Source organism: Protomyctophum bolini (genome assembly GCF_963924005.1).
Source record: "Protomyctophum bolini genome assembly, chromosome: 24".
Classification (NCBI taxonomy): Eukaryota; Metazoa; Chordata; class Actinopteri; order Myctophiformes; family Myctophidae; genus Protomyctophum; species Protomyctophum bolini.
The window spans coordinates 29,306,463-29,330,748 of record NC_137885.1 but is presented as its reverse complement, the minus strand read 5'-3'; the positions used below and the strand labels follow the sequence as shown (position 1 = coordinate 29,330,748).

At 42.3% G+C, this 24,286-nt stretch overlaps 3 protein-coding genes across 3 annotated transcripts; all 3 read left to right on the top strand.

Annotated features, from left to right (window-relative positions):
- Positions 1-868: 868 nt before the first annotated feature.
- On the top strand, positions 869-3,693 carry LOC308311917 (tubulin alpha-1A chain-like; the record flags this gene model as incomplete). The annotated part of the gene is made up of 3 exons (XM_080758713.1): positions 869-1,062; positions 2,466-2,614; positions 2,716-3,693. The coding sequence occupies exons 1-3, from the start codon at positions 942-944 to the stop codon at positions 3,691-3,693; spliced, it is 1,248 nt and encodes a 415-aa protein (XP_080614839.1). The 5' UTR covers positions 869-941.
- A 1,007-nt stretch (positions 3,694-4,700) lies between these two features.
- Positions 4,701-13,456, top strand: LOC308311932 (tubulin alpha chain-like). Its single transcript, XM_080758738.1, has 4 exons — positions 4,701-4,750; positions 9,597-9,819; positions 10,807-10,955; positions 12,245-13,456. The coding sequence occupies exons 1-4, from the start codon at positions 4,748-4,750 to the stop codon at positions 13,220-13,222; spliced, it is 1,353 nt and encodes a 450-aa protein (XP_080614864.1). The 5' UTR covers positions 4,701-4,747; the 3' UTR covers positions 13,223-13,456.
- Positions 13,457-14,762: 1,306 nt separating this feature from the next.
- Positions 14,763-22,784, top strand: LOC308311599 (dynein light chain Tctex-type 3-like). The gene is made up of 5 exons (XM_080758350.1): positions 14,763-14,909; positions 16,457-16,498; positions 17,887-18,010; positions 18,345-18,422; positions 20,953-22,784. The coding sequence occupies exons 1-5, from the start codon at positions 14,883-14,885 to the stop codon at positions 21,024-21,026; spliced, it is 345 nt and encodes a 114-aa protein (XP_080614476.1). The 5' UTR covers positions 14,763-14,882; the 3' UTR covers positions 21,027-22,784.
- Positions 22,785-24,286: the final 1,502 nt, after the last annotated feature.

Sequence of the window (24,286 nt, the reverse complement as noted above, 5' to 3'; positions counted from 1 at the left end):
CTGTACTTTTGTCCAATCTGCATGCATGGTGTATTGGAGTCCCTGCTCCTCTGTTGAGACATTTAGATCATGTCATGTGACTCATGTCTCACTAGTTAGACACATGATCTGACTTCTGACACAATATTTACCTGATGGTCAAGATTCAATTCATCCCCTGAGCAGGCAGGCAGGCTCTACTAGCTCAATGGTAAAGAAGAATCGGGTTCAAATCCGGGGTAGAAGAGGAAGGTTACAGAGTGCAGCTTTAACCCTATATATATATATATATATATATAATATAGATGTAATTAGATTTGATGGCTTTTCATAAATATGTATTTTAAAGTGAACATTTTTAACTCAAATCATTGCTTCTGTGCGCTACCTGAAACAAATTGTTTTAAGATTGGCTCCACACTCTGTCAGTCAAATACATACTAGGCTAATGTTGGTATAATAATACAATATAATAATAATAGGTTCATGACATGAAAACGTTTGAGGACCATGGAGCGGCAGTGGATCAGTGGGTAGAGTGGCCGGATGGCAACAGCAAGGTCGCCAGTTCGAACCCTAGTGGGCTCCCCCAGAGTTATAGTGTCGAAGTGTCCTTGAGCAAAGACACTGAACCCCTAATGGCTCCTGATGTTTTGTTTGGTGCCTTGCATGGTTTCCGCTGCCATCGGTGTATGAATGTGTGTGTGAATGTAATGCACACTAAAGCGCCTTGGATAAAGGCGCTATATAAATGCACCATTTACCATTAACCACTGATATGGCAACAAATGTTTTTTTCAGAAAACAAAACATTTGTGTAAAGACAACTCTTGACCCTTGACCCTTGACCTTTCCCACAGCGTGAATGCATCTCCGTCCACGTGGGCCAGGCCGGCGCTCAGATTGGCAATGCATGCTGGGAGCTGTACTGCCTGGAGCACGGCATCCAGCCGGACGGTCAGATGCCCAGCGACAAGACCATCGGAGGGGGAGACGACTCCTTCAACACCTTCTTCAGCGAGACCGGAGCGGGGAAGCACGTTCCCCGGGCCGTGTTCGTGGACCTGGAGCCCACCGTCATCGGTAAGTTAGTTTAGTCCATGATCAAAGCATTCATCATCCTGTCTGTTCTGCCCTTACTATACGTGTACATTGTGTATGGCTTGGCAGACAGCTAACATGGTTCCCAATAAAGCTCCAAAGGCAGTGACTTAGTTTGGGTTCTTTAGTGAAGAATACATTGTAAAACTGCAATACAGAAAAAATAGAAACACAACATTGGTGTCATATACTGTAAAATAATAAACCAAACATAGTTATTGTATGCATCATACAAGATTACAAAAAGAACATGTAAATTGCTTTAAGAGCCAAGAAGTTTAACAAAAAACACACAAACGTACAGACTTATCCTGTCCAAGGCCTGATAGAAAGGGTTAACTCAACATGTAGTGAGTGAGCTCTTGACAGTGTGCTGGCTTGAACTGAACTGACTCTCTGACCAAACTATATCACCTCATAACTACCTTTGTTAAGCTACCAGGTGAGGAGAATTACTAATTAAGCAAAATAACATTGGTCTCCATTACACATAGGGCCTACTAGGTGAAAGGTGAACTACCTAGAAAAGTAAACAGCACACTGTCCCTTGATTTTCACGGATGCTTAAAGCCATTGAAACTGGGAAAGCATCTGTGTTGTTGTGTAGATTTTATCATTGGAAAATAATGTTTTTAAGTGAACATTTTGAACTCAAACCTTTGCTTCTGGGGGTCCCTGTGGAATATATATATATATTTTTTTAGATGGGGGTCGTCAGCCAAATACATATGATTTTGGGGGTCTGAGCACCACTGATATAATAAGCAACATAAGTTTTCCAGAAAACTGTAAGGATTTAGAATCAAGACATTTGTAGAATCGGTCTCAGGTCTTAACAGTTTACCCAACGAGAGCCATCTGCCCTGCATTATGCATATGAAATGTATATTTTGAATCATTACCGATCTCATCCATTATCTTTTCTCGAAACAGACATCAAAGTTAACCAAAGCAGCACAGTATAGGCTATATGTGCTCAAAAGATAATTCTGTAAGAATTGAAACAGAATGTAACATCAGAATGGTCATATAAACCAGCAAAGATAATGTTTTCTCTGTGTTATCGTCAGGTGTTGAGACATTATGGACAATACAGCCAGTAACTATTACATGTTATCGTCAGGTGTTGAGACATATGGACAATACAGCCAGTAACCATTACACGTTTCATGAAAATCCACCGCCTCACTCTCGTTTTACAAACACCTTTTTACCCAAATGTTTGCCTTTATTCTCTTTGGGACATCCTACCAAGATTCACCAAAAATACACCAATAAGTTATTTTGTCGACATTCACATACAAACAAACAAACAAACGACTCAACAGGTGGAGGTATAACGGGCATATTGAATAACATGTGAATACAATATTTTCCAATTCCAGATGAGGTCCGCACCGGTACCTACCGCCAGCTGTTCCACCCCGAGCAGCTGATCACCGGCAAGGAGGATGCCGCCAACAACTACGCCCGCGGTCACTACACCATCGGCAAGGAGATCATCGACTTGGTCCTGGACAGGACCCGTAAGCTGGTACGCCATCTGTACAGTAGTACACAACATTCATTTTGATATTGTTATTAACTTTGAACAAAATCATGAAATGTGTACTTACTGTATCGTTTCTTATTCAGGCGGACCAGTGCACTGGGCTCCAAGGTTTCCTCATCTTCCACTCCTTCGGTGGAGGAACCGGCTCTGGTTTCACCTCCCTGCTGATGGAGCGTCTCTCCGTCGACTACGGCAAGAAGTCCAAGCTGGAGTTTGCCATCTACCCCGCCCCCCAGGTGTCCACGGCCGTGGTGGAGCCCTACAACTCCATCCTGACCACCCACACCACCCTGGAGCACTCTGACTGCGCCTTCATGGTGGACAACGAGGCCATCTACGACATCTGCCGCAGGAACCTGGACATCGAGCGGCCCACTTACACCAACCTCAACAGGCTCATTGGTCAGATCGTGTCGTCCATCACGGCCTCTCTGCGCTTCGACGGTGCCCTGAACGTGGACCTGACGGAGTTCCAGACCAACCTGGTGCCGTACCCTCGCATCCACTTCCCTCTGGCCACCTACGCCCCGGTTATCTCCGCCGAGAAGGCCTACCACGAGCAGCTCTCTGTGTCCGAGATAACAAACGCCTGCTTCGAGCCGGCCAACCAGATGGTGAAGTGCGACCCGCGCCACGGCAAGTACATGGCGTGCTGTCTGCTGTATCGAGGCGACGTCGTGCCCAAAGACGTCAACTCGGCCATCGCCACCATCAAGACCAAGCGCACCATCCAGTTCGTGGACTGGTGCCCCACGGGCTTCAAGGTGGGCATCAACTACCAGCCCCCCACCGTGGTCCCCGGGGGAGACCTGGCCAAGGTCCAGAGGGCCGTATGCATGCTCAGCAACACCACGGCCATCGCAGAGGCCTGGGCCCGCCTGGACCACAAGTTTGACCTCATGTACGCCAAGCGGGCCTTCGTCCACTGGTACGTGGGCGAGGGCATGGAGGAGGGGGAGTTCTCCGAGGCCAGGGAGGACATGGCCGCCCTGGAGAAGGACTACGAGGAGGTGGGCACCGACACCCTCGCCGACGAGGGAGAGGAGGGCGAAGAATATTAGGGTTCAGAACAGTTAAACATAACAACATCAATGCTGTATAAGGTTCTCTTTTTTTTTTGGTCACTATATGTAACAGTAATTCATTATGAGAATTTCATGAATAAACCTTATATTTTACAGCGACTTTGATTTCACGTGGAAAATGAAATAGCCAGACTCAATGTGCCGTGACTTTCAGAAATTGGTTGAATTAGAGAAAAAAAATGTAGTGTCAAATTTGTCATTGTTTCCAAGTTTAAATGACAATCAACACTCTGCTCTCTATATAGAAAGCTAACTTACAGCTTGGTTCTTTGTGTATTTTGGTGCACAAACGATGTCCTTTTTGTGTGAATAAATTAAGCCAAATAACGACAAAACGACTGGCATCTCAAGTAACGTCACATGGTTCACATAAGGAGCTTAATGCCATTATAACATGTCTTGTGCGGGAACTCCTTTTGGTGTTTTAAGTATTATCTTATACTTTATAGCTATTGAAAAATATCAGATCTACAAGCTCATAGCGAGGCACCGAGTGCCGCGCTACGAGCTTGTAGATCTGATATTTTTGAAAAATCGTGAAGGCGCAAATCTTTGAATGTATATATTCTTTCAGAGCGAACGTTTTTTAACTCAAATCTTTGCTTCTGGGGGGGGGGGGGTTCATAATCATATGGTGGTTGGCCATATATTTTTGGGGGTCCTTGACATGAAAATGTTTGAGAACCACTGATATATAATATATTATAGGTTTTTTCAGAAAACTGTCAGGATTTAGAAGACATTTGTAGAATTGTCCTCGGGTCTAAATTAAATGGGTTAAATCTACTCCACTCACATCCCATAATATATCACTCTAATATCATAATTATCAGTCACTCCTGCACTCACGTCCATATAGTATTATATAACAAGGATGAAATATGATCCTCCCATGCAAGGTTCAGCCCCGCCCCTCTGCCTCCGTCAGAGCCTGTATAAAAGCCTCTCTGAAACCCCAGAGTCTCATTCATCCTTCATTCACCGAATCCTCAACTTCGGACAGAAGGGAAGCACAAAAAAACCGTTGAATATGGTGAGTGTTATTATAATTAATATGCTAATTAAGACACGAGATCCTTGTTTTAACAGCTAGACTATATAGACACAACAAGATCGCGACGTTTTAACAGCCGGCTTTTTTTTTTTTTTTTTTTACAAATCTAAAATGAGGTGGGTGGTGTACTGTACTGTAGGTCACTGTAGGACGTTCGATCGTGGTCGTTTAAAAGATGCTTTGACGATAACACGATTTCTGTTTGAATTATAATATAGCCTAGCGTATATTCTTCAGTAATATTTTTTTCCCTTTCAAACGTAGTAGGCTTTATCTTCTAGCCCAGACATGTAGACTGGGCTCTATCAGAACATTTGGTGCAGGACTGCAGGTTCATTGTGAGACTCAATGGCTTTCAGAGCCACATGGTCAGGCCTGTACTGTACTGTACAGTTTAATCTGTATAGTCAAATAATAATAGCACGTTTGTGCAACTGTCACTTTATTAGACTAGTCATTTATCCCGTTGATTATGCGTTCGTTTATAAAGTTCCTTTTTTTTGTTCGGGTGCATTGACGCGTGTCGTGGTGGTGGAGGAGGAGGAGAAGGGGAAAAAATCAATGCGGGTGTGTGTGCACCGTTACAGATATTTGAACTGGATGTGATGCCGCGCGCGCCACACACTGGCACTGCACAGTGCACACACACACGCACACACACGCACACACACACACACACACACACACACACACACACACACACACACACGTGCACGTGCACGTTCACGCACGCACACACACACACACACACACACACACACACATGCATGCGTCTACTGTACATGGATAGTGGATAGACCTTTGTTGATTCTCCGTGGGGGGGGGGGGGGTTAGAACATGAAATGACAATAGGGAGACAAATAAGACTGTATAGCATTTACTATATTTATCGATTCTGACATTTTCAATCTTTAAAATGTCAGAATCGATAATTAAATACATCTACGACTCGAGAGTCCAAAGATTATAGGCTATAAGTCTGTATAGCCATCTGTGAAATTAATGACCCACATCAGCATGCCAGCTGTCTGTGAGTTGTTGATAGGATATACAGTGTCTGTATAATATAACAGACACCAGCACTTTGTTGTGTAAAAACAGATGGCATATTGTGTGTACTAGGTTTACCGCACGCACGCACGCACACACACACACACACACACACACACACACACTGGCACAATAGTGTGTGTAATGTGTGCGTGCGTGCGTGCAATAGGCTACGCATCGTTTCACCATGCCGTGCAAGTATAGGTATAATATCTACGACTCAACTGTTTAAAATTAATCTCACCACCAATATTTTGAGTTATATTCATACTAGCCTACAACAAGTGGCCTATGCTATATACATCATGGCAAGGTATTATACCGCTCTCTACCTAAGTGTAGTAATATTAATAATGATGCTATCAGCAGTGGCAGGTTCTTTTTTTTTCCCCCGCTAAAGAAACAAGCGGACAGGTCTATGGTGGGGGGGGGGGGGGGGGGGGGGGTGTAGATGGGGAGTGGCTTTTCTTTGTAGCATGCAAGCCTTCCATGATCCGCTGGCGCTGCCCAGTCAGTCAGTCAGCCCACTGAGTCCATGTTGTGGGGGAGAGGAGGGGAGGGGAGGGGAGGGGAGGGGGATGATAGCAATCATAGCACCGCTCCACCCCGGCATGGGGATCATAGCACCAGCACCACCCCGGCATGGGGATGATATCACCAGCACCACCCCGGCATGGGGATGATATCACCAGCACCACCCCGGCATGGGGATGATAGCACCAGCACCACCCCGACATGGGGATCATAGCACCAGCACCACCCCGGGCATGGGGATGATAGCACCAGCACCACCCGGGCATGGGGATGATAGCACCAGCACCACCCCGGCATGGGGATGATAGCACCAGCACCACCCCCGGCATGGGGATGATAGCACCAGCACCACCCCGGCATGGGGATCATAGCACCAGCACCACCCCGACATGGGGATCATAGCACCAGCACCACCCCGGCATGGGGATCATAGCACCAGCACCACCCCGGCATGGGGATCATAGCACCAGCACCACCCCGGGCATGGGGATCATAGCACCAGCACCACCCCGACATGGGGATCATAGCACCAGCACCACCCCGGGCATGGGGATCATAGCACCAGCACCACCCCGACATGGGGATCATAGCACCAGCACCACCCCGGGCATGGGGATGATAGCACCAGCACCACCCCGACATGGGGATGTTAGCACCAGCACCACCCCGGCATGGGGATGATACTAGAGCCGGTAACAAGACTACTCGCCCCGTTTCTGTTTTCCTCCCAGACTTTTCCCCAGTGAGGGGTTGGTGGGAGAGGCTGGACAGCAGACTGAACTGTCCCCAGTGAGGGGTTGGTGGGAGAGGCTGGACAGCAGACTGAACTGTCCCCAGTGAGGGGTTGGTGGGAGAGGCTGGACAGCAGACTGAACTGTCCCCAGTGAGGGGTTGGTGGGAGAGGCTGGACAGCAGACGGCTGGACTTTGAATTTCTCTAACTATAAACTTTCATGAGAGCAGATCGACAGCCCAAGTACAAATATAATTTAAGTCTGTTATTTATAATTTAAGTCTGTTCACAGAAGTTGTTGTAGGCTATGTGGGGATTATCTGACGAGGTACCATTTGAGTGGGCAAAACCTTACATAATACTACATAATACTAAATTGTTTATAGGGTCAATATAAGTAAAATAATATAGCCTTTCCACAGGAGTATCTTTTCATATTTTTCCAAAAAGAATACAAACAGCCAATAGCATAATATTACAAAGTTATCCCCCTCACTGGTGAAAATTCCGGGAGGCAAGCACCGGGGCGAGTAGTCCAGTATTCGATAGAGCCGCACCACACCGGCTGCTGCAGAACGGAAACCCTGCGAGTGACTCAGCATTATGGTATATTTGACTAGTCACTGGAACATGATGAGTCCCTCCTAGTCCTCCCAGTCCCATGTGGCCTGAATTAAACATGACCTAATATATATGCAATTACAACAACAACAACAACCGCAGACTTATGTTCCCTTTGGTCCCTTTAAGATGCGCAAGCGGATACGGTACGCGGTGAATCAATATTTCATTAACGTGTCAATCATGCAGCACTCTGCGTCCCATCCCGTAATGTAATGGGATTATATGACATGCTGTATATTATACCGGTAATAGTCAGATAAATAAAACAATGATAGACATGGTAGCATTATGGTATTAAAAGGCTTTTTAGATGGGGAAAGGTTTAACATTTTGTAAATGGATTGATACAGTCTTTGTCTGTGTCTAACCTTGACTGGTTGCATTTCACATGTTGACTCTTTATAATTATTATTTCATAATCGCAACCTTTTTTTTGTGAAATATATGATTTTTAAGTAAATTAACAATACTACATTCAAGATCATAGTTGGGCTGCATGGGCAATATGGACAATCAAATATAATTATATTTTCGATTCTCTTTTGATGACGACCTCTAAATCTAAATTGTGGGGATGAGTCTGACTATTGCTGCTTTTGCAAAAAATATTTACATAATAATAATTATAACACAATAATCAGTAATGCAATGCCTAAAGAAAAACGATGCAGTTGAGCTAAAATAATCCGGTAAAGTAGATGCGTCTTACTGTACTGCCGTCTTTAATGCCAGGAAATGATGACACCTGATATTATACGATATCCAAAATCCCTGTCTCAAATCATGATATTGGCATTTGTTTTGTGGCCTTGCATTCTAAATAATGGAACTATTTTGGTTGGTGCTTGCTTTGTTTTTAAAAATGGGCCAGGCGGAAGCAAAGTCTGGAAGTTGAAATTGTATAGTCGGGGCTGCGAGGAATATAAAACAGGCAAAAACCCCAATCTGGCTCAACAAGGACAAAACGTGGCTCCTCTTAAGCGACTGTAAACTCCACCTGTTCTTTTCATGAGCACATAAAAGACTTCTACTGTACAACACAGAACACACACACACAACATAAACGCACTAATTCAACCCAGGGACCTCACATACGGAACAAGGCATAGAATAAAATAGGTGGCATCATGTCACTCTCACAGTATACTAGTAGGAATCTTTTGCAAAGATGTACCAGTAATTATCGCGACCGAGTACCAATCCGATACCAGTTGCGTAATTTCAGTGACCCTCACAGGTCTGTAACTCACTCAGAGTTATGGGGGTCCTTGAAATTAAAAGGTTTGAGAACCACATATCTATTTAAAATAAGTCACAAATCGTTAAAGAGCAGCTATACAAGTTAGTCAAAACATAATAATGTAAATAGTATAGGAAGACTATAAAACAGTCATCAAACATCAACTGAAACATTCAAAACATAACTGTAAATTATATCTCATGATGTGATAAATTACACTGCACCAGAATGGCATAGATTGACCGCCTGACCGGCATACTCGCCGATACCGATAATAACCAAAGACTTTAGCCAGTGTCTGCAGCTTTTCTGACATATTCATATTGGAACAACTCTTTTTTTTTTTCACTTAATTTTTATTGAAGGAAGAACAGACACAAACAAAAAAACAACTAACAAGACAATACGGGAAAGAAAAAGAAAAGAAAAAGGACAAAAAGTAAAAGAAAAAAGGCTGCATTTTTCATATTACAATAAACATTCAATGAAATTCTATTGCAATATCGCTAGGCTGAGAGAAGAGATTCCACTTTTCCCATTTTTTCCTTTTCCTTTGTTCCTCAATAATCCATCCATTGATCTTTCGTTGGTGGGTCCTGTTGGTTGGAACAACTCTTAACCTGTTGTGTTATTATTCTCTTGCAGCGTGAGTGTATTTCGATGCATGTGGGCCAGGCCGGCACCCAGATGGGCAATGCCTGCTGGGAGCTGTACTGCCTGGAGCACGGCATCCAGCCGGACGGTCAGATGCCCAGCGACAAGACCATCGGAGGGGGAGACGACTCCTACAACACCTTCTTCAGCGAGACCGGAGCAGGGAAGCACGTTCCCCGGGCGGTCTTCGTGGACCTGGAGCCCACCGTCATCGGTAAGAAAGAGGTCGAAAGTGGACCGAGGTTGTCGACCAGGCATTTCTGTTATATAATATGTTGTATTATCGGTTGTAATTTGGGTTGCGACCCTTTGAGGATTTGTAGTCGATTCAAACCGGTGACAATTTGAATTTGAATCGTGATGCAAACAGCAGAGGGCGTGTAACAAAAGAGAAGAAAATACAGACTCGTCTTAGACCTTTAGCTAAGCCCCTCCCCAAACTGCTATGGTCCAATCAAGCATAACATGGGTTAGACAAACTTCTCCACCATAGTTTTCCTATTATGATAAAACATTGTTTTAAAAACCAGTATTTAATGATATTTACATTGGAATGAATGAGCCCAGCTGGAAAGTGTCCAACCCATGGGGAGAGGAGAGCTAAATGATTTTAAAAAGTCAGCCATTCAGTCATTTGAAAAGAGGAGAAGGTAAGGAAATTAAAGGAGAAATAAAATACTCGATTTGTCCTTGTGTGAGAGAAAATATGATTTAAAGAAGAATCTGTCATTTGTCTGGAAAATAAATTTGTTAAAAAAATTATATCGTGAGTTTAGTGAATCGGTGTTTAATTGTAACCATCCCATTCCTTAACGATTCCCTCTTAACTATTCCTATATTTAAAAAAAACAAACAATGTTGGCGTTTCGTAATTTTTTTTGAGAAACACAAATGACCCACTGGGTTATTTGTGGGGGTTTCCAAATGGACCCTAACAGGTCTTTAACTCTGAGAGTGATGTTGGTCCTTGAAAATAAAAAGTTCAAGAACCACTGGTATTAAAGATGGTTAACCAGCCGTGAAGTCCACATACCAGCTCTGACAGATAAACCGGTTTCCGGGGGAAACGGTTTCCAAAATGTGATGGAACACATTCCAGTGTTTCCTCAATTTTGGATCCGGGTTCCTCCGATTCCCGGATGCCATTATTAACCCTAGTTACAATTCTACTAAATATAAATGTATCCGATTGGTCCCACAGACGAGGTGCGCTCGGGTACCTACCGCCAGCTGTTCCACCCCGAGCAGCTGATCACCGGCAAGGAGGACGCCGCCAACAACTACGCCCGCGGTCACTACACCATCGGCAAGGAGATCATCGACATGGTCCTGGACAGGACCCGTAAGCTGGTAAGACAAGACATTAGTGTATTAATAATAATAATAATAATAATAAAACTTTATTTGTATAGCACCTTTCATGACATGAAATGCAGCTCAAAGTGCTTTACAGAAAAATGGAGAATAAAAGAAAAGCAAGGCAACAACATTAAAAACAAGCAGTAATGCAATACAGTGAGGACATGAATAACAAAAATAAAATATCAATTAAAAGCAATGTTGTAGAAGTGGGTCTTGAGCTGAGCTTTAAAAATGTCTTTAAAGGCTGCCTGACGAAGGTACAGTGGGAGTTTGTTCCATGCCGTCGGCCCGTAGAAGCAAAAAGCTGCTTCCCCGTATTTTTTAGTTGCCACTTTTTTTGGCAAAGCGAGCAGGCCAGCAGTGGAAGACCTTAGGGGGCGGTTTGGGACATATTTAGGCAGGCAGTCATGTAGGTAGGAAGGTCTGAGACCATTGAGAGCTTTATAGACAAGTAAAATAATTTTAAAATCAATGCAGTGATGCCAGAACTGGAGTAATATGTTCTCTCATCTTAGTTCTAGTTAGTTAATTAGTATATGTGTCTTTATGGGGTTTATGTGTATTAGTATATATGTTTTTATGGGGTTTCTGTGTACGCCAAGACATTAGTGTATTAGTATATATGTATTTATGGGGTTTCTGTGGACGTCTGGAAGATTTAGTTTTCAGAGAGAAAAATAAATCTGGGAGAACATTAAGGAGACACTCTTGGGGGCATGGAAGTGTCATCTTCATTTTAATCTTCTAAATCCTAAATAAATATTTTCACGATTTTTCAGACCTACAAGGTTGTAGATCTGCTCTTTTTCAATAGCTAAATTATAACATAATGTTTAAAACACCAAAAGGGGTTCCCTCCCCAAAATGGATTGATGTAGTGAGTGATAAGGCATGGCTTATGGTCATCGCCTACTAGCATTGTGCAAACGTGAATTATAAAAATAGCTCGTAAAATATACGCTGTCACTAAAATTCTCCATTCATTGTCAATGGGAATTTAATGTTTGTGTAGGACAACGTTTGTGCACATAGGCTACACCAAATGCTGGCCATAGGAGGGCCATAGGAGGGCCATAGGAGGGTCATAGGAGGGCCTGGCGCTCCTCAAAAAAACCCCCAATTGTGTGACAGTGAGGGGTCAAAAGACTTGGCTGCCACATGACGTCATTTCTGAAAGCTAGCGCCACTCAAAACAATACTAGTGATGTTATAAAATGCGGAGAGGTGCTACAGGAGAAGGCGAGCGCTTGATCACCTCTTTGTTCTTCTTGGTTCAGGCGGACCAGTGCACTGGGCTCCAGGGTTTCCTCATCTTCCACTCCTTCGGTGGAGGAACCGGCTCTGGTTTCACCTCCCTGCTGATGGAGCGTCTCTCCGTCGACTACGGCAAGAAGTCCAAGCTGGAGTTTGCCGTCTACCCCGCCCCCCAGGTGTCCACGGCCGTGGTGGAGCCCTACAACTCCATCCTGACCACCCACACCACCCTGGAGCACTCTGACTGCGCCTTCATGGTGGACAACGAGGCCATCTACGACATCTGCCGCAGGAACCTGGACATCGACCGTCCCTCGTACACCAACCTCAACAGGCTCATTGGTCAGATCGTGTCGTCCATCACGGCCTCTCTGCGCTTCGACGGTGCCTTGAACGTGGACCTGACGGAGTTCCAGACCAACCTGGTGCCGTACCCTCGCATCCACTTCCCTCTGGCCACCTACGCCCCGGTTATCTCCGCCGAGAAGGCCTACCACGAGCAGCTCTCTGTGGCCGACATCACCAACGCCTGCTTCGAGCCGGCCAACCAGATGGTGAAGTGCGACCCGCGCCACGGCAAGTACATGGCGTGCTGTCTGCTGTATCGAGGCGACGTCGTGCCCAAAGACGTCAACTCGGCCATCGCCACCATCAAGACCAAGCGCACCATCCAGTTCGTGGACTGGTGCCCCACGGGCTTCAAGGTGGGCATCAACTACCAGCCCCCCACCGTGGTCCCCGGAGGAGACCTGGCCAAGGTCCAGAGGGCCGTATGCATGCTCAGCAACACCACGGCCATCGCAGAGGCCTGGGCCCGCCTGGACCACAAGTTTGACCTCATGTACGCCAAGCGGGCCTTCGTCCACTGGTACGTGGGCGAGGGCATGGAGGAGGGGGAGTTCTCTGAGGCCAGAGAGGACATGGCCGCCCTGGAGAAGGACTACGAGGAGGTGGGCACCGACAGCGTCGGAGAGGGAGAGGAGGAGGGCGAAGAGTACTAGATGTACAGACAGTACGTGATATCAAAGGTCATCCTTGTTACCGGTATCCCAGTTTGACAACTGTTGTCTTAATTTTGCTGTTTTTCTTCCAATACGTTTTGTTACAATATTCAATTAAGTATAGCACAAGGCTAAACACCCCACGAAAGATTTAATGGATTGGACATTATATGGACGTTTTATTAAGAAGCACAATCCTGCTCCCATGCTTTTAATAAAGAAAAGTACTCTCAACTAATTTATTTGACTTTTGTTTTCACTGGGTGACTGTTCTAGAATCAGCAATCAATCAACAGAATGTGTCAGTAGAATCAGCTGATTATTTTATTGTTCTGTCAGTGGCAAGGGTGTGTATCAAGGTTATCAGGACACACACACACACACACGCGCACACACACACACACACACACACACACACACACACACACACACACACACACACACACACACACCAGATATACTGTAGGCCTATATGCAAATGTGTATAGGTTTGTGTATTTGTAATTTAGAACTTTACTGTTATTTTAATAAACTGGGTTGATGTTTTGTTAAAATGAATGTTAAATCTATATTCTCATTCATGCAATCATTGTGTTTGTTCTATCTATTAAACAAAATGCATTGTTTAGGTTGGGATACCAATTATATCGAATCAGGAGATTATACTCATACAAGACAAACAGGTGAAATTGGAAGTGATATGACAAAGACATTAATAGCAGACAAAAGTCATGGTTTGTTACTGGAATATTTTAAACTGATTGGCTGACACATTGGCAACCCGCCTGAAAATGTTTTTTCTCTATTAAAGGTAATTAGTACGTTTTGTTAAAAGGTTACAGCACTAGTACATTCAGTTAAATTGTTCGCTCTCCTCTCCCCATCTCCAGCTCTACAACATGTCACAGTGCAGCCGTGTCTGTTAGAGTTGGGCCATTACATATAAATGGCTAGAGGACGCCTCCTACTGACATAAGAGAGGTAGTGTTCTGAACTAAAGAACTCGGCTCTGTCTGAGAGAATTTATAACAGAGTAGAGATGCCGCTAAAATGAAACGAGTCCATCAGATTAGATTTATTTTCCAAGGGTAAAACCTTAGAGGATATATTGCTTAAATGATAGCTTGGAACCATATAGCAATGTTAGCTGGGTGGTCAAGGAACCACCCAGCTAACATTGCTATATGGTTTTACAAATTACATTGGGGTCCCAGAGATAGAAATGCCACAATAAATGGGAGTCCCCCCGGGTCCGTATAGACTAATGCATGTCAAACAGGGGGGTCCTTGATATTAAACGAGTTGAGGAGGGGGTTCGTGGCATGTGTTTTCAAATGGGCTAATTATATTTGGGGGTCCTTTGACTCATTTCCTTGACATGATGAAAACGTTTGGGAACCTGGGTTTTGACAACAGTGAAACCCAACCGCGTCGATAGGGGGCAGCATCAGTCAAGTTCATGAATGTTTTTATCCTCTTTTTTCCCCCCAACCTCTGTCTTCAGCAGCAGCAAGCAGGAAGTCATATGCGGCATCATTTTTGTGTCTTCGTAAGCAACAACATTATTTACAACCACAGACATAATATAACAACAAGCTAGTTTTGACATAATCCTACTTGTTTTGGTTTGAACCCACCCACCGGCGGACGGAGAGCAAGAATGGAAGAATATCACCCCAGCGATGAGGTTTGATAAAGTTGCATTTTGTCAGTATGGACTATATAATATGGTAGTAATGTGGTCAGCTAGCCTTGAATGGTGGGCACTGGGTTGGAATGATTGTTGATTTATTTGTCTTGACTTATTATGTGGGTTGCAACAAACCATGTAGCCTACAACCCAGATTCGGCACAAACAAGGGACTAAATTATTTTCGCTCCTATGCCACCAAAATGTGGAACGCCCTAACAACAGTCATTAAGACATGTGAATCCCTTGACTCAAAGGGCACCTACGGATGGCTGCAATTCGAAACTGGGCCCCGTAAAATCTGAATGCCCCCCCCCCTTTTCCCCTCACTGTATATGTTTCTTTTCCCTTTTTGCTTCCTTTATGATGAATTCCTGTTCTGTTCTTTAGCTACATAGAAGTGTCTATTTGTACGTCTCTAAATGTTTTGATGAATTTAACATGGTGGACGTACCCTCTTGTAATGCTGTCCACTCACAGTTAACAGTCTTTGTATTGAGTTTGTGCTTGAAATGTACTGTAATTCTGCAAACTGTTAATAAATATTTCAATCAAAATAAAAAACCCCATAGCTCTAATGCGCATTAGAGCTATGGACCAGAGCTAATGGGGCCCTTTTGATCAAGACTATCATCATAGCTTTGTATTTTGTGGTATATATTATTAGTAAGGTTGTATTTGAGTTAAAGGTATTTTTATTTATTTATTTCTGCCTAAACTCTTGCTCTCATATTACTGCTGCTTCACTGTGGGCCTTTTATGAATGAATGAATTACATTTTTATTTTCGTCTCATGCCATTTTGGCCATTCCATATGGGATTTATTGCCCTATTGTACTACTCCTGTATTATAATAGGCAGAATTTATATTATATATATATATATATATATAGCGCTGAGAACAGGGGAAAATAAGGCAGGAAGAATCATGACTCAATCATGCAGTATAGGAGAGTAAGAGTATACACTATAGTATACAGGTAGGTGAGCAGATATAAAATACAGGCAGATTAATATCAAATCAAACTATATATTTATATTTATCTGATTGCCTAAGTCACCTATGAGGCTGATATAGGGGTCTTTCATTTCTTTCTTGAAAACCTTACAAATGATATGACTTGGGCAAACAATTATGCTATTATATATGAGTTTTTGATTGATTCATTGATTGAAATATTTATTGACAGTTTGCAGAATTACAGTACATTTCCAGCACAACTCAATACAAAGACTGTTAACTGAGTGGACGACCCAATAAACAAGCATTACACTTGTTTACAAGAGGGTACGTCCACCTTGTTCAATTCATCAAGACATTTAGAGACGTACAAATAGACACTTCTATATATACTGTAGCCAAAGAACAGAGCAGGAATTCATCATAAAGGAGGTAAAAAGAGGCATAACGATTTAGCCTTGATCCAAGGCTATTATAAGAGCCCACATGATTTATTGTTATCATTACAGTATATCATACATATGCATTTATTGTTATTATCATTACAGTATCTCATACATGCATTTTCTCTTTGGAATTGCAGGGCTCGTTCAATGCCGATGACGCCAGTAACACCGTTAAAGAGGTATTTATTTACATGTCTTACATGCCACTTTTTGCCTCTAGCCGACCTCTCAGCCATTAATTAATTAATTGATGTCATCAATTCTTGTTTGAAAACTATTTACTTTGTAGATTTTTTTTTTTTTAATACTGTTTTTATTAGGCATTTTTGTATGACAATTTCAGATTAGACAATGATAAGTAATTCAGTTAAATAAAAATGAGAAAAATAACAGGCAATGTAAATGTTCCACATACAGTATAATAAAAAAGACATAAGTGTGATAAACATGAAAAAACAAAAAACGGTTAAATAATGACAAGTGTGAACAGACAAACAAAACAGACAACAGGACAGACACTCTTGCTCTCAAACTTCCAACATGTTGTAAATTAAGTAAGTTACAGACATTCTTTTAAAAAAAATAAAAAATAAAATAAAGAAAAAACACTCAGTTCCTTTTCTTTCAGTTCCTTTTCTTTCTTTCCAATTTTCTATTGTGCTATCTATTGTACTTTGTAGATTTTAATTAACTATTACAAAACATACATTAACCACGCAGCCCTATTTAAACTTTGGCTATGTAAAAATAGCCAATATGCTACAAGCTCATGGCTGCGTTGTGAGCTTATAGATCTCTGCAATTGTCAAAACATTTTAATGCCTTTATGTTAGATGTTGTGAGATGGTCGACCTGCTATTTTCTGCAAAGGCTTTCCCCTAAAGATGGAAGCTTGGGTTTTAGTGGTTCGAGTATACGGTTTCATCATATCACATCTGATGTCGGATAATGCTGATCCATTAATTGAATCAATATTCTGGAAGGAGAGCATTTTACAGACGCCTTACTGAGAGGAGTCGTCAACTCTTTATGTATATCACGGCCCATTTGATCCAGGGACCACCATGAGATTTAGACCCAAAACGAAAGAATATTTTTGTCGTCGTCGGATGAGATTTTGTCCACAATTCCATGCTATTGGCCATACGTTGATCAAAATAACAATTCTTCCACATTCTTGCCGCCTTGTAAATTAAGTAAGGAAGATGTTTAACAATAATTTAACTCTAATATAAGGGTCCATTTGGTTACCACGGGACCACCTAGAACCGCCACAAGGACCACTGGTTGAAAACCACTGTTCTGTAATGTTGTGAAATTGTGAGCTTATCTCCTCTGTTCCAACACGGCTATAAATAAATACTAATCAGTCAGTCATTGCCGAACACAAAGTGAGGCTCAGTTTTCTTTGACGCTTTGACCAATTTGCCTTAGGTGCTTGCAACAACCAGTGACTACCACATGACTGATGATACTGCACTGTCCTTATTTGTCCTGTGTGTGTGTGTGTGTGTGTGTGTGTGTGTGTGTGTGTGTGTGTGTGTGTGTGTGTGTGTGTGTGTTGCAGTGCGTCGACAACATCATAGGTGCTCTAGACTACAACGTTAACCTGGTCAACAAATGGACGGCCAGTATTGTGGAGATGTCCCTCACCCAGCTGGTCAAACAGGCCAAGGCCTACAAGTACATTGGTATGTTCTGTGTGCGTGCGTGCGTGCGTGAGATTTAGTTCTAGTCGCCGTAGCTTAGTTTTCATTTAGTTTCCATTTAGTTTTCGTCCATTGAAAAAAGGTTGTCGACGAACATTTTTCGTCTTAGTTTAATCGAGGAAATCAACACAGGCCATAACCCAGGCTAACGTGGTCCTATACCTCTGTGTGCAGTGACTATAACCCAGGCTAACTGTACCTCTGTGCAGTGACTATAACCCAGGCTAACTGTACCTCTGTGCAGTGACTATAACCCAGGCTAACTGTACCTCTGTGCAGTGACTATAACCCAGGCTAATGTGCTACCTCTGTGCAGTGACGTGTGCCGTGATGCAGAAGAGCGGGGCAGGACTCCATACGGCCAACTCGTGCTACTGGGACACCACCACAGACGGTAAGAATCCGCTCCCTCTTAGTCCCCCTTTCTTTCATTTATTCACATATTTATTCTACACTTTAATCCTAAGAGAACGGCGACATCAGACTGAGAAAGATGTCCGACGATATAGGGGTAAGATAGCGGGGGTGCTCACGGTCGTAAGGTATAAGTAAACGCACTGGTGCGCAACGGCGCAACGACGTGCTCACAAAAGTCAGAGAAGCATTTGGCTCAAAAAGACATGCGATGCATTTCCGGGGGTCACCATGCAGCCAAAGAACGCCCAGGCTAACTTCAGACACACTCGCACCGAGTCAAGATTGTGGTTGTATAAATGCCTTCATTAGTTTATAAAAGGAGAACACGGATCGGCTTCCAGTCCACCGCCCGCATGGGTCGTAGGAAGAGTTGTCGAAAAGTAACAGGGAATATTTGTGTGTGCGTACCTGGGTTTTTTGAAAAGTGAAGAAACTTCAATTCACCTCTGTCTCTGTCAAGCTGTTGCATGCACTTGTATAGAGCGTCGCAGTCCCTCCCCCTTTCAGAACAACGAGTGGCCCAAGAAATGAATCCCAATGCATTTTGCCCCATAGGCATTTCTTAAAGTATTTATTTAAAGACGGTTAACGGTTACGCCAATTGGCACTGGGTGAAAAGAAAAACTGGGTTACAAAATCGTGGGATAAAAATTTAAAAGAAAAAGACGGTTACGCCGCGGACAAAGCCAACTCGGATCGTGACAAATCATGACAATGAACACAATGTTTTGGGGCCGATCAAATAATTTATAAGAAGAAAAACAAAACAAATTTTATTTTATTTTCTTCTTTCTAATGATTTGATCGGCCCAAAATATTGTGTTCATTGTCATGATTTGTCACGATCCGAGTTGGCTTTGTCCGCGGCGTAACCGTCTTTAAATAAATACTTTAAGAAATACCTATGAGGAAAATGAACGGCGATTTATTTTCTGGGTCTCTCGAGGGGGCGGGACTGCGACGCTCTATAATAATAATAATAATAATAATAAAACTTTATTTGTATAGCACCTTTCATGACATGAAATGCAGCTCAAAGTGCTTTACAGAAAAATGGAGAATAAAAGAAAAGCAAGGCAACAACATTAAGAACAAGCAGTAATGCAATACAGTGAGGACATGAATAACAAAAATAAAATATCAATTAAAAGCAATGTTGTAGAAGTGGGTCTTGAGCTGAGCTTTAAAAATGTCTACCTCCTGACGAAGGTACAGTGGGAGCTTGTTCCACGCCGACGGCCCGTAGAAGCAAAAAGCTGCTTCCCCGTATTTTTTTGTTGCCATTTCTTTTGGCAAAGCGAGCAGGCCAGCAGTGGAAGACCTTAGGGGGCGGTTTGGGACATATTTAGGCAGGCAGTCATGTAGGTAGGAAGGTGCGAGACCATTGAGAGCTTTATAGACAAGTAAAATAATTTTAAAATCAATCCTAAAAACAACCGGAAGCCAGTGCAGTGATGCCAAAACTGGAGTAATAATAATAATTATGTTCTCTCATCTTAGTTCTAGTTAAAACTCTGGCTGCTGCATTTTGGACAAGTTGTAATCTGTCACTTGTTTTCTTAGGCAGTCCTGAAAAAAGTGCATTGCAGTAGTCAAGCCGAGAAAAAACAAAGGCGTGGATTAGCGTTTTTGCATCAAAAAAAAAGGACAAATAGGCTCTGATTCGTGCAATATTTCTAAGGTGAAAAAAGGCAATCTTGGTAATATAAGGCAATCTTGGGTAGTGACCAACTAGTCACTACCCAGGGCTAGGAAGGACACAACACAGGGCAGCTTTCTTAAGTAGACTGGTTTATTCCTCCATGTGCACAAGGAATAACACAACATAATTATGACACTTCACACAGGAGAGGCGATAGCCCTCCACTGGACTGAGTGTTTGTGGAGATGACTGATTTAACCTGCACAGCCACTCCCTGCTCTGAGTCCAGTTCTAGTTCGACTCAGGCCTGGTGTGACATGCTTAAAGGAGAATTCCATACTAAAAGGCTTTCTTACCTTTCGTTGTAGTCGTTACGTCCCCACCAAAGAGGTCCAGGTGTTATTTTGTGCAAAAGCTCCTTATTGGCTGTTTCCCCTATACCATAAGCCCTCAATGAATTGCATTGAATTGAATGGGGCTATGGGGTGTTGTGCTAATTTGCTTATTTCCATCGCTCAAAATTATAATTTCTTTGTATATATTTTCTCTTCATAATGTAAATAATATCCCAAGCGGCACACTTTACTACTTCTTTCGATGGAAATAAGCGAACTAGCATAACACCCCATAGCCCCATTCAATTCCCATTCAATGCAATGCAATTCATCGAGGGCTTATGGTAGGGAAAATAGCCAATAAGGAGTTTTTGCACAAAAAAAAACATCTGGACCTCTTTGGTGGGGACGTAACAACTACAAAGAAAGATAAGAAAGGTAAGAAAGCCTTCTAGCATGGAATTCTCCTTTAAATCAGTCACCCTCCATCTCACATATATATTCCTTCTCTGTGTTTTCTCCCCGTCCAGGAAGCTGCACAGTAAGATGGGAGAACCGTACTATGAACTGTGTGGTCAGTGTCTTCGCTGTGGCAGTAGCATAGGAAGGGGATAGGACACGCTCACACATGCACATACATACACATGCACATACCACTCAAAGACAATGCAATGCTTCCCCACAGCCAGCAGGGGGCCCCCAAGTGCCACACAATCTGGTATGTACATCTTGTTGACTGGCTGTCCTTTCTTACCCTAATGAAGCCAAATAATTCCAATACCCCAAAATCTCGGTCACTTCCAGCATGGTGGTGTTACGGTGAAATTGGTGACCTGATGATATGATATGATATGATATGATATAGTACTTTATTCTCAGTTCACACTGAAATTTGTCTTGCGACACAGCAGCCAAGTATGCAGAACACATTATACACACATTAGACATAACACAAAGAACAAGACAATTTACATACATGAAAAGACATGAAGACAAGAGCAATATCCACCGCTTAGATTACCCCATGGCTACTACATCTCCTGATTAAGCCTCAAGGTCGAATGGTAGACAAAGGACCTCTTTAGTCTGACCTTATTGTATGCTGGTACACCATATCTCCTTCCTGAAGGTAGCAACCTCTATATTCTCCATACAACACATGCTTAGTATTAGAGGTGGTTAGCAAGGACCTGATGAAATAATGTGACAATTGTGTGTGTGTAGACAATCACATGATGTCAGTGCCCGAATGTACATTGTTGCAGTTTGTTTATTAGCAAGAGTTCAACCTAGTGGTATTCAGGAGTCAGGACACATATTTAATTGTCCACAAGACGGTCACACATTTCGGCAGGTCACCAATTCTCACCATAACACTGGAGTGATGGAGTGTGAGTGAGTGAGTGGGTATTGTAATTTGGCTCAGAGTTCAAGGAGAGCTGCTGTGTTTGTTTGGTTCCTTTTCTCTGGTAATGTAAATCATGAATGTGTAAAAAAAGAGACAAACCAAAGTTTGCTTTGCGTTAATTAACAAACTGAAAGGATGAAATGGCCAATTCAAAGGAAATGTTTTCTGAAGCCCAAACCTCAGCAATGCAACTTCTGGTGTGGCATGTTAGATTATTAAATTATTAGATTATTATGTTAACTTCTGGTGTGGCATATTAGAAACCTATATGTTTCTATTGTCAGCGGTGTTCAACTTTTTTCACGTCAAGGAGCTCCCAGAATTATCTGTATTTGGCTGCGGACCCCCCCCCCGCTATCTGTAAATATGTTGTTCCAGGGACCCCCCCCCCCCGCAGAAGCAAAGATTTGAGTTAAAAAACGTTCGCTCTGAAAGAATATACAGTATATTCAACGATTTGCAACCACATTTTCACGATTAAAAAAAAAAGAAAAAAAAGCAGATCTACAAGCTCGTAGATCTGCCATTTCTTTCAATATCTAAAGTACAACATAATGCTTAAAAAACACCAAAAGGGGTTCCTTCCTGTCCCGACTGGGTTCAAACGGTTCTGTCCCATGCAAGGAGTTGCAACGGAGTTTGGGCTTTAGCGCTGTGCTTTAAAAGCTTGCATCAAAGTACAGCCATACATACAGTGTTCTATCCTGAGTTATAATATTATTCAACAGCACGCAGCCTCCCTTTAGTGAACAATACAGTTTTACTGCACTTATACTCAGTGTATTCCATCATGTGTTCATTATTACATTATGTACACTGTCATATTATTGATAAAGATGCTTGGTTAATATACTGTACACCGTGCCATAATGGTGAAAGAAAGGATGGACTAGTTATAGGTTTTATAAAGTTATTTACAGGAATGAGAGGCAATAAAGTGGAGTTGAAAACAAACCATCTATAGAGTCATTTGTTTTTAACTAATATTACACCATAACACCCCCCCACCCCCACCCCCCCAGTGCCCAGTTCATTTATCCATTCGAGAGTGTACAAATGTAACTAGTGATGCACCGAATATTCGGCCGCAGAAAATATTCGGCAGAAAATGGCTAAAAAAGCATTTTCGGCCTATTCGATTTCGGCCTGAATAGGCAGAAATGATATCACCGAATAGTGTATGCAATTAATGCATTCAAAAGAGCTGAATAAATGTTTTATGGACCCATAACAGTGATTGTTTTGCCATAACCCATAAATCAGGTAGCTTTAATGACAGCAATGGTAGGCAAAAATATATATAATATTAAATATATTCGGATATTCGGTATTCGGTTTTCGACCAGCTGTTTCTTATATTCGGTATTCGGTTTGGGCCAAGAATTTCCCTTTCGGTGCATCCCTGAATGTAAGCGAATGGGTCCTTTATGTGTCCATTTGGTTACATTGTGAGTTAAATTTAACACATTGCAAAATGTACTATAATGAAATGCATGTGTGTGGATGGTGTTGTAACTCTCTCTGCAAACAGTGGTGGAAAGTTTACATTTACATTTAAGTACTGTACCATTTTCAGGTATTTGTACTTTACTTGTAGTAATTCCATTTTCCAATACTTTTAGTTCTACCCCACTTCTCAAGAGTAAAAAATAATAATAATATTGTACTTTTACTTCACTACATTGATTTGTAAACTTACATAACTTTTAACTTTATTCTATGCAAATAATAGTTCACAAGCTTCAAGTAAGGAGGATTAAGATAAACTTTGCATTTGAAGCAGCTTGACTATAGTTCTTAATTATTCTTTTTTTGTCATCAAAGTTTTTGAATGATTTTTTCAAAAAAGCATACAAAATTCACATCGGTGTTGTTTTCGTCGACTAAAACTAAGACGGAAAATGTTCGTCGACTACCTTTTTCCACTGAAGAAAACGAAATGGAAACTAAATGAAAACTATGCTATGATGACTAAAACTAAGACTAAATATACTGACAATTTCGTCAACAAATAACAACTAGACTAAAATGTTAGGAAGGGACTAGTGGACAAGAGATCCAGTATAAGTCCTTTTACATTTGCTGAAAATAGACGATCTACTAAATCAACTGTAGATTTAGTCGACTAAAATCTCGTGACAATAACACATTCCAGGTGACTAAAATGTGACTAAAACTAAGTGAAAACTATTCAAAAGACTATGACTAAAACTAAAATCAAAATTTGCTGCCAAAAAACAACACTGGTTCACATGACTTACACGAAAGAAAAAGACAAGAAAAAACAAACAAAAAACAAAACACAACTAGCAGTCAAAAAAAAAAAAAAACCCTGGACAACACCCCTCCACACTGTTGTTGACACTCGTGATCAGGGCCGGTTCTAGGCATAGGCGAACCAAGCGGTCGCTTTTTTTTAATGTATCCCCTATCCCTTACATGGGCTACTGGCCACA

Coding starts and splice junctions, on each gene's coding strand:
- LOC308311932 (XM_080758738.1), top strand. Junction 9,820..10,806: donor CCTGGAGCCCACCGTCATCG/GTAAGAAAGAGG, acceptor TTGGTCCCACAG/ACGAGGTGCGCTCGGGTACC. Junction 10,956..12,244: donor TGGACAGGACCCGTAAGCTG/GTAAGACAAGAC, acceptor TTCTTGGTTCAG/GCGGACCAGTGCACTGGGCT.
- LOC308311599 (XM_080758350.1), top strand. CDS start 14,883: ATGGAAGAATATCACCCCAGCGATGAG. Junction 16,499..17,886: donor CCAGTAACACCGTTAAAGAG/GTATTTATTTAC, acceptor TGTGTGTTGCAG/TGCGTCGACAACATCATAGG. Junction 18,423..20,952: donor CTGGGACACCACCACAGACG/GTAAGAATCCGC, acceptor CTCCCCGTCCAG/GAAGCTGCACAGTAAGATGG.